The sequence below is a fragment of the Arachis ipaensis genome, chromosome B09 (assembly GCF_000816755.2).
Source record: "Arachis ipaensis cultivar K30076 chromosome B09, Araip1.1, whole genome shotgun sequence".
NCBI lineage: Eukaryota > Viridiplantae > Streptophyta > Magnoliopsida > Fabales > Fabaceae > Arachis > Arachis ipaensis.
Genome location: NC_029793.2, coordinates 127,505,506 through 127,515,112, shown reverse-complemented (window position 1 = coordinate 127,515,112; position 9,607 = coordinate 127,505,506). Strand labels below are relative to the sequence as shown.

Here is a 9,607-nt window from a genome sequence, read left to right as displayed (position 1 = left end):
TAGGAATTATTCTCAAACCCTGTCAGTTTAAGATCGATTGGAAAGGGCATTATTGCCTTTTCCAAGTGTAGTATTTAGAACTATATTCTTTTGTTGTAAGTCAACAGTAGCTAATATCATATACGTTCTGTATCTTCATCTGTTACTGGCCTGAGATAGGATTTGAGAAAATTTATTTGCTGTCATAGAAATTGAGAGTTAAGAATTTCACTTGTGAGTTACCGTCATGTATTTCTTATTCATGATCATTCTGTGGTTAGTGTTATTATTATTATTATTATTTTTTGTGGTATTGTGCATTGGGGGTAGTGTTATTTGAACATAGCTGTTAATTGTACTTTTTTTTTGGTCATGGATTATTGTACTTCGTTGATGTGCCATCTATTATTATTAATGGGCTTGATGTTGGCCCAAATTATGATGTTCGTTATGTTCATGAAATATTTGCCTTGATTGAATGAGTGCCTGCACTACCAATAAAAATCGTTGCATCTTTGTTGTGTTTTAAGACTGATAGACTGATAGCTTTTCTATAGGAGCCCTATTGGAAATAATTCAATAAGCATGTTTGCCATTTGTTTATTTTATTTCAAAAAGCCCGAGAAACAAGGCAAGACATAATCATGGGTTTCTAAGAAAAAGTCCAATAACTTTGACAATCTTCTGTGCTCTTTTGTGGTGGTCTCATTGTGATTGTGAGGATGCCAAAAGTGATAGCTGTTTAGGATCTTGTAACGGTTGAGTTTCTTTGCTTGTGCAAGACTCCAAGTCTCCTTTTAACGCTTTGCAGGCACAAGCATGCGAAATTGATAAAAAAAAATGTTAATCAAGCTTTTTCAAAGTTGTGGCGGGGTCCCCATGGCCGAGCCATAGTGGCGGAAAAGATTTGTGTAAAGCAATTTTAATATGAATGATTCTAACATTACAACGGGCAAAAAATTGGGTTTATTTTCTTCATTAAAAATTGGGTTAAACAGCTTACAATGAAATAGTTTTTCATGAGTATGGTTTCGTCCCAGTTATTTAGATAAAAAAGTGCATTCAACAACAACAAAAATTAGCAACTTTATCCTATCAGGTAAGGTTGACCGTTGTGTTTTATTATGTATGATGTAGTTTTTTATGCGTTAGTTATTTATGCTTTAGTTATTCATGCATACATTTGACTCTGAGCTATTTAAGAAAAAAAAACCAGCATAAATATTTTTAGCAAATGATTTTTTGGTACCCGGGTAAGTAGTATCATCATAAAAAGTAGAAAAATAAAAATGATGGACCTGTAGGTCTGCAAATTATATAGTTTTGTAAAACAAATGTCTGTCATTATAAACCAGCCTTCAGTGTCCCACATGCGTTACATTGCTGAGCATAAGTACAGTAATTAATTATCATACCAAGAAAATAATAATGTAAAGGATTTAGGACACATTAGCTAAACTTCTTTTTCCAACGAAGAAATGAGAGTGTATGCTTGCTGAAATAATAAATGTACGGAACATTTCTTTTCAAAGTCATAATTAAATAGAAAAGCTACTCATAATGAGTTACTATAAAGTTTGTAGTTCTTAGCTGGGTTGAATTTTGATCTGTTCGATTTAAAAACTTCATGAAACTATTATTGAAACAACTTTTCTCCTTTGATAATAATAACTAGTACTGTTAATAACTATATGTCTTTAACAACGACAATACGTTAATATATATTCTTTGATCACATCAATTTTTTAAGATAAAAATAATCAAGACAAGAATACTCTAGAAAGGAGGAAGAGGATCGGAGAAAAGAAGACACAAGTACAGAAATATTATTGTTAATGCCATGCTTGATAACATCACTAACAAAGAAGGGTAACTAAATATTAACACTACCATGCATGCATGAAGAAGGATGGCCATGAAACCACCCTATAGTTTATTTTTGGAGATCACATATATGAAAACCAACATAGTTTGAATGCAAATTAAACCTAATAAAACAAAACCTATTTCGTTTAAATACATTTCTAAAAGTGATTTATATTTTTAACCCTTCATTTAATTTGTTTAAGGAGACTCACCCTCATTACCACCTCCACTACCGGATCCATAGCCGGACCCACTTCCGTAGCCGGAACCTCCATTATTGCCACCGCCGCCACCACCTCCTCCTCCTTTTCCACCGCCACCGCCACCACCGTTTCCTCCTATGCCACCTCCTTGGCCATAACCACTTCCTTCACCATAACCAGAGCCATAGCCGGAGCCACCTAGGCCTCCACCACCTCCTCCACCTCCACCTCTCCCACCTCCTCCACCGCCACCACCGCCTTCACCTTTTCCACCACCAGAGCCATATCCTGATCCATACCCAGACCCTGATCCATAACCTGATCCATATCCTCCTGAACCACCACCACCACCTCCGCCACCTCCTCTGCCGCCGCCACCACCTCCTCCTATTTCTCCACCACCATATCCTTCTCCTCCACCAGACCACCCCCTTCTATATCATCTTTTGACCATAGAGACAAGTCTGTTTATTCATCCGTAACCGTAGTTGGAGAATTATCAAATGTAGTCTCCCTTTCTAATTCACCAGCATCATCATTAACACCGCCACCTCCTCCTCCTCCACCACCACCACCTTTTCCACCACCTAAGAAGCTGTCTTTCACCCTAGCAGCAAATGCTATGTCCACAATGAACAAAGCAATGAAAACAGCTCCAATAACCTTGGAGCTTGCCACCATGATCTCTAACGCTATATGTCTCTCTACACTTCAACAAAGAGAATGTGACAGTATATAGGAGAATTTACGATATGAGTATGTCTATCAATTAAGCTTGATAAAAGACTATACAATATAATGTATTATTGTTGTTATTATTTCACCGCTTGAGGCATGAAGCAAGAACTTATTGGTGCATGAAAGTGTGAGGCATGGGACACTATATATACACATTGTAAAGGTGACTTCTAGTAGGTTCGATTAAGCATGTGTTAGGTCCATTATAGATATCATATGATATATTTCTGAAGGAACGTGTTGTGAGGGATCTCTTAGTGGTGGAGAAGACGGTGGTGGTGTCATTGTAATTAGTAGTGGGTGAGTGTGATCATAATAATATATGTCTTTGGTGGTGGAATGATACTTGAATGTTTGTCCTTTATTTTTGCCCATCAAAATTGTCTTGTGTATATATTTGACACCAATATTATATACATTATTATTCCTGGATAGAATATTTGGTTTAGATTGAGTTTGGGTTAATTTATCTTTGAATTATGAGTTTAATTTTAATGTGTTTATAGCGTAAAACATTTTATATAATTGTCTAATTATATTTAATTTTTAGAATAATTATTTATGTGCTTAATATAAAAAATAGTTATTTTTAGGGATAAGTACTGTTTTGATCTCTAAGGTTTAGGGTCAAAATTAAATTTGTCTTCAATGTTATTTTAAATTTAAAATCGTCCTCAATATTTTATTTGGTATTAAAATCGTCCTTTTGATTTTTTACAAGGCAAAAATATTCTCCACCACCTTTCTTACTCCCACCAAATACCAATAATATAATTCAAGCAACACCAACAATAACACATTATTCGAATTCAGAAATAACAATATCAAATTCAACAACAAAATCAACACACAACAACAATAAAATAAGAAAAATAACAAATCAGAATCAGAAGCAGAAACAAAAGCAGAATCGGCGAGGTGTAGTGGCGAGGTGCAGCGGCGAGGACGCGAAGTGGCGGCAAGATCAGTAGCAGTGGCGGCAGTGGCGGAGCAAAAAAATTGATTATCTAATTATGTATAACATTAAAATTAGGATTGTCAAACAAACTAAATAGACTCATTTAAGTAAGGTCTATTTTCTAAATTTGTACATTATATGAATTGGTCTATTTATTTTTATTTTGTTTATAGACCTCAGTTTGTAAGGTTTGAATCGTTCACGAGTCCAATAATTGTACGGTTGACTCATTTATTTTTTTATTTTCAGAAAAATGTGTGGAATAAAAATTAAGATCTTGGCTTAAAAAAATTAGAAAAAATTGTCATTTTTTGTCAAATTCATAGTTGGAAGACATTGAAAAAGAAAAGGTAAACTTGAATTGAAACTCTGAATGTGAAAATTTCATAAACTAAAGAAAGAGAGGACAAACTAAAGAAAGAGAGAACAAAGTTGAGGGAACTAACAATTCTAATTCTCACTCTACTAATCTAATAACTTTTTGACTAACAATTGGTTATATACACTAAACTTGTAACTAACTATCTGTACTACAGTAGTATATGTCTATTGCTGCTGTACTCACTCTTTGTATATATATTAGCTATATTACCCAAGTGACATTATAAGTTGTCTGTCTGAAAAATTGGCAACCAATTTACAATGAGTGTTATATAAACATGCACTTGGGATTTACATAAACCTTTTCCAAAAAAGAAAAGAAAAAAAAAACATGAACTTATAGAGATACAATGAAAAACCTATGTGCATACAAAAATCATACATTCCCCCTTAAGTTGGGATCGAAAATGTTGAGCAATCCCAACTTAGCATAACCTGATTTGAAGGCTCCTGGAGCAAGTGCCTTTGTGAGGATGTCCGCATTTTGGTCTTTGCTGGTAATAGGCAAAAGCTTGATGAGCCCAGAAATTATTTTCTCTCTTACCACATGGCAATCTACCTCAATATGTTTGGTACGCTCATGAAAGACGGGATTGGCGGCTATATACCTTGCAGATTGACTATCACAGTAGATTGGGATGAATTTGGTGACTGGAATATGCAGGTCAGCTAGAATGAATGAGATCCAACGAGCTTCACACGTCGCAAGTGCTAGCGCCCTATACTCCGCTTCAGATGAGGATCTAGCCACATTTGTTTGTTTTTTGCTCTTCCATGAGATAAGTGAAGTGCCTATGTAGAAGCAGTAGCCAGAGACTAATCTTCTACTATCTGGACATGCTGCCCAATCTGCATATGAGTAGCCGAAAGAGAGCAGGTCTGAGGAGGCAGAGAAGAAGAGACCTACTACGGGGGCATTCTTCAAGTATTTGAGAATTCGGAGAGCTGCACTATAGTGGGCAGTGGTAGGATAGTCCAAACAATGGTTTAACTTTTCCACCGCGAACGAAATGTCTGGCCGTGTTGTTGTGAGGTAGACAAGTCTACCAATGAGGTGTCTATAAGCTGACACATCTGGGAATGCTGGTGCTGAATCTTTGTCCAGTTTGGTTGTATAATCCATCGGAGTTGTGGCAGGCTTGCATTCGATCATTTTGTATTCAGTGAGCAAGTCCAAGACATATTTTCTTTGATGAATTGCAACACCAGTGCTTGATCTAGCTATCTCAAGACCTAGGAAATACTTTAATTTGCCAATATCTTTTATTTTGAATGCTGCATGTAATTGTTGCTTGGTGATGTTGATCTCTAATTGGTCATTTTCTATGAGGATTAGGTCATCTACATAAATAAGAACAGCAGTAAAAACACCATTATTTGATTTAGTGAATAAGGAGTAATCATGTTTGGACTGTGAGTAGTCTAAGCTCAAGAGTAAAGAAGTCAGTTTGACATTCCATTGTCGACTGACCTATTTGAGGCCATAGAGCGACTTGGTTAATTTGCAAACCATGCCAGGTTTTTTCACATTGAGGCCCGGAGGTAAACTCATGTAAACTTCTTCGTCTAGATCGCCATGGAGGAGAGCCGTATTGACGTCGAGTTGCTGAAGCAACCAATCCTTTGCTTCTGCTAAGGCTAAGAGAATTCTGAGTATAGTCATTTTTGCAACCGGGCTGTAAGTATTAAAGAACTCAAATCCTTGTCTTTGATTGTACCCTTTTGTTATGAGCTTCGCTTTATGTCTCTCAATGCTGCCATTGGGTTTTAATTTTAATTTGAAGACCCATTTACAACCTATTGATTTTTTGCCTGGAGGTAAAGTAGTAATCACCCAAGTCTTATTTGTATTCAAGGCTTCCAACTCAGCTGAAATAGCATCCCTCCAACAAGATTCAGTCATAGCTTCTTCATAATATTTTGGCTCAATGGATGATGCAATGCTCATAGACAAAGTTTTACGTGCAGTTGAAGATTATGATATGATAAATGATTAGAAATAGAATACCTACAATTGGTTGGGGTTGCTGTCTCTTTGAAAGTTTGCATGCAATAAAAATTCTCTAGATGAGCTGGTTTTCTTTTTATTCTTTCGAATCTCCTAAGGGGTTATTGTGGGTGAGCATGATGAGATGAGGTAATGCTATTGTTATTATTTGATGATGCATGTGATTGAATAGGAGGGTTGAAAGAAATTGTGGCAGGGATATGAGTTAAAGTGGTTTGGGTGTATGTGAATATGTCATCAAAGTTAAGTGATGATGACGTTTGTTGTGAGTCAGGTCTAATGATGCCAAAGGAGACGCTACAGTATTACTTTCTTTAAAAGGAAAAATATTCTCATAGAAAACAACATCTCTAGATACAAATAATTTATTATTAGTGATGTCAAGCAATAAGAAACCTTTTGTGCCTTCTTTGAAACCAAGAAATACACACTTTTTGGCTCTAGCATCTAATTTAGTCCGATAAACTGACAATGTGAAAATGTATGCAAGGCATTCAAATACTTTGAAATTTTCAAAAATTGTGGTATTGTGATAAAGAATCTCAAAGGGGGCTCTTGTTGTCTAGTAAATTGCTGGGAATTTGGTTGACAATTTGAGTGGCATATACTGCTGCCAATTTCCAGTAGCAATGTGGAACACAAGACTCATATAAGATTGCTCTGGTGACTTGAAGCAAGTGTTGATACTTTCTTTCAACAATCCCATTCTGTTGAAGAGTTTCAACACAAGAGGATTGATGTATAATTCCCTTTGATTTATAAAATTCATGCATTTGAAATTTTTTTCCATTGTCAGATCTGATGTATTTAACTTTCTTTTCAAATTGCGCAAAAATTACAAATTGTTGAATTAAAACTACTGCATCAGATTTTAAATTTATTGGGAAAATCTATGTATATCTACTATAATCGTCTACTATTGTTAAAAAATATTTATTTTCCTTTGTGAAAATAACATTAATGGGATCTAAAATATCTACATGAATGAGTTCAAATGAAGATTGAGTTTTAGAGAAACTGTGAGGAAAAGGTTTTTTTTTATGCTTAGACAAGTGACATGAATCACAAGAAAGAGCAGCAGCATCTTTATTAAATTTGAACTTTAAAATTGTGGGATACAACTGTTGCATAGAATGCAATTTATTAAATGGAATATGACCTACTCTAATATGCCAAAGTGATTGATCAGTGTGGTGTGTGACTAGTGAAGTTGCTACTGTTTGTATGGACATAGTTGTGTAAGTGTTCAATTTCTTGGTATCTGATTTTATTGTATACAAACCCTCAGTGAGTTTAGTTGCTCCAATCATCTTCATTGTATGGTAGTCTTGTATCTCACAACTAAATTTGTTAAAAATAAATTGGGAATCAATTAACTCTATTAATTTTGAGATTGAAATCAGATTTAATGCAAAAGATAGAATGTAAAGAACATCAGTGCGATACAATGTGTTAGAGATTTTGACTATGCCAGAAATTGAAGTTGTGACGATGCTTTTGTTTGGGAGCCTAACCCTAATAGGATTGATTGTTTGATGTGAATAAAATGCAGCAAAAATATGTGTAACATGGACCGTGGCTCTTGTGTCAATAACCCAAGAGTCACTATATTGTGACAAAACTATGTTCATGATCACCGAATTACCTTCATCGGAGGACGTAGGGTCTGTGACAGTGAAAATGTTGTTCACATTATGAGAAGTGGTGGCTCCATGGTGTTAGAGCAATATTAGTAGAGTTTGCTTTTGTTCTTGTGTAAATGAGGCTTGGAAAATACTACTTCCTTCCTTGTAGATATCTATAGTGTCACTGCCTTTCTCATCAGTTACCTTAGCAGTGATGTTGTTGATGTTATGGACTGTCTTGGCTTTGAGGTGTGAAGGGAACCCATGCTTTTTGTAGCAATTTTTCACTAAATGACCCTCTCTGCCACAAAATGAGCATTGGCGGAGGGTGTTTCTTCCTCCATAACTTCTGCCTCTACCATCTCTTCCACGACCTCTGCCCCTAAAGAAGGTGTGACTATTTTGATTATTGATTGCATTGATTTGAAAGTTGGAATTTATGAAATCTGAACTGAAAGCTTGTCTCTCTTGTTGTAACAGCAACAAGAAAACTGTATCTATTGGTGGGAGGGGTTTCATTAACATTATGTTAACCGTGGTGTATTGTTCATTCAATCCACGCAAAAATCTAACAACAAATGTATCATCTCTATAGGTTCTGACAATGGAGGAGCAATTGCAATTCGAGACACAAATGCACGTGGAAAGAGGTATATAATCCTCCAATTCTTCCCGTATGCTTTTTAACTATATAAAATAAGGTGTTATGGATAGGTCACCTTGCTTGATTGAGAAAAGTTCCTCTTCAAGTTCTGCAATCCGGAATACATCTCCTTGGTAAAATCTCTTCTTTAAATCTTTCCATAAATTGTTAGCTACACCATTCCAAATCATACTATTTCGAATATCTTGGTTGAAAGACAAATTGATCCAAGAAACTACCATCGTATTACACCTTTCTCATGCTTCATAAGTTGGATCAGTTTCAATCGATTTTGGGAGAGAACAATCAACAAATGCGATCTTGTTCTTCGAAATTAAGGCTCGCAGTATCAATCTTGACCACGAATTATAATTCTTGTGATTTAATATTTCATATATGAAGGGGTTACCTGGACTATCACCAGGATGAAGAAAGAACGGGGATGAGGGATCCATGATAGGATTAGCTGGAGGACGAGGAGAATTTGCCTGAAAGGTGTTGATCTGAGCTATCAAATAAGTTAGGGAATTGAAATCAATGCCACTGGGTGCTGGTTGTGTTTTAATCGTTGTAGGATCCATGGCTTGAAATTCGAAAATCAATGAATCTGAGAAATTGATGCAGATTCGGACCTTCTTTTAATTTCTTGATCTTGTTGATTGAAAATGCTTAGTTTTAAAATGTGTGATGTGTGAAACTAGACAAATCTCATCAATCTTTATGATATGAGTTCAAGAAAAGAAGAGAAAACAAGAAGAGAGAAAGAAATTGAAAAAAAGAAATAGAAATTCAGAAAAAAAAATTGTGAAATGTTGAGGAGAAAAAACGAAACGAAAAGAGTGATCAAAGTGATTGCAAGCGACAATCGCTCACCGCACCATAAATTCATAGTTGGAAGACATTATTGAAAAAGAAAAGATAAGCTTGAATTAAAGCTCTGAATGTGAAAATTCCACAAACCAAAGGAAGAGAGGGTAAAGTTGAGGGAACTAATAATTCTAGTTCTCACTCTACTAATCTAATGACTTTTTTGACTAATAATTGATTATATACACTAAACTTATAACTAACTATCTGTATTACACTAGTATATGTCTATTGCTGTTGTACTTACTCTTTGTATATGTATTAGTTATATTATCCAAGTGACATTTTTAGACAAAAATTTTAAACAAAAAAAAATTTTTAGTGAATGATTTAAGTTTT

At 35.2% G+C, this 9,607-nt stretch overlaps 1 protein-coding gene and 1 long non-coding RNA gene across 3 annotated transcripts in view; both read right to left on the bottom strand.

Annotated features, from left to right (window-relative positions):
• The window catches only part of LOC107617632 (glycine-rich cell wall structural protein 2), a 30,702-nt gene continuing 21,434 nt past the window's right edge, over positions 340-9,607 (bottom strand). Inside the window, exons 2-3 of one of the 2 annotated variants that reach the window (XM_016319443.2) lie at positions 2,058-2,473; positions 340-782 (exon numbers count right to left, since the gene is read on the bottom strand). In XM_016319443.2, coding sequence (XP_016174929.1) covers positions 685-782; positions 2,058-2,473 — 514 coding nt within the window. In that variant the 3' untranslated portion in view covers positions 340-684. Of the gene's footprint in view, positions 783-1,178; positions 1,363-2,057; positions 2,474-9,607 lie in introns of those variants that run through there. The other variant, XM_016319444.2, reaches the window with a different exon arrangement.
• LOC107617634 overlaps positions 8,195-9,607 on the bottom strand; it is a 20,083-nt gene continuing 18,670 nt past the window's right edge. Inside the window, exon 4 of the long non-coding RNA XR_002353227.1 lies at positions 8,195-8,209. This is a non-coding gene — a long non-coding RNA (uncharacterized LOC107617634). The remainder of the gene's footprint in view (positions 8,210-9,607) is intronic.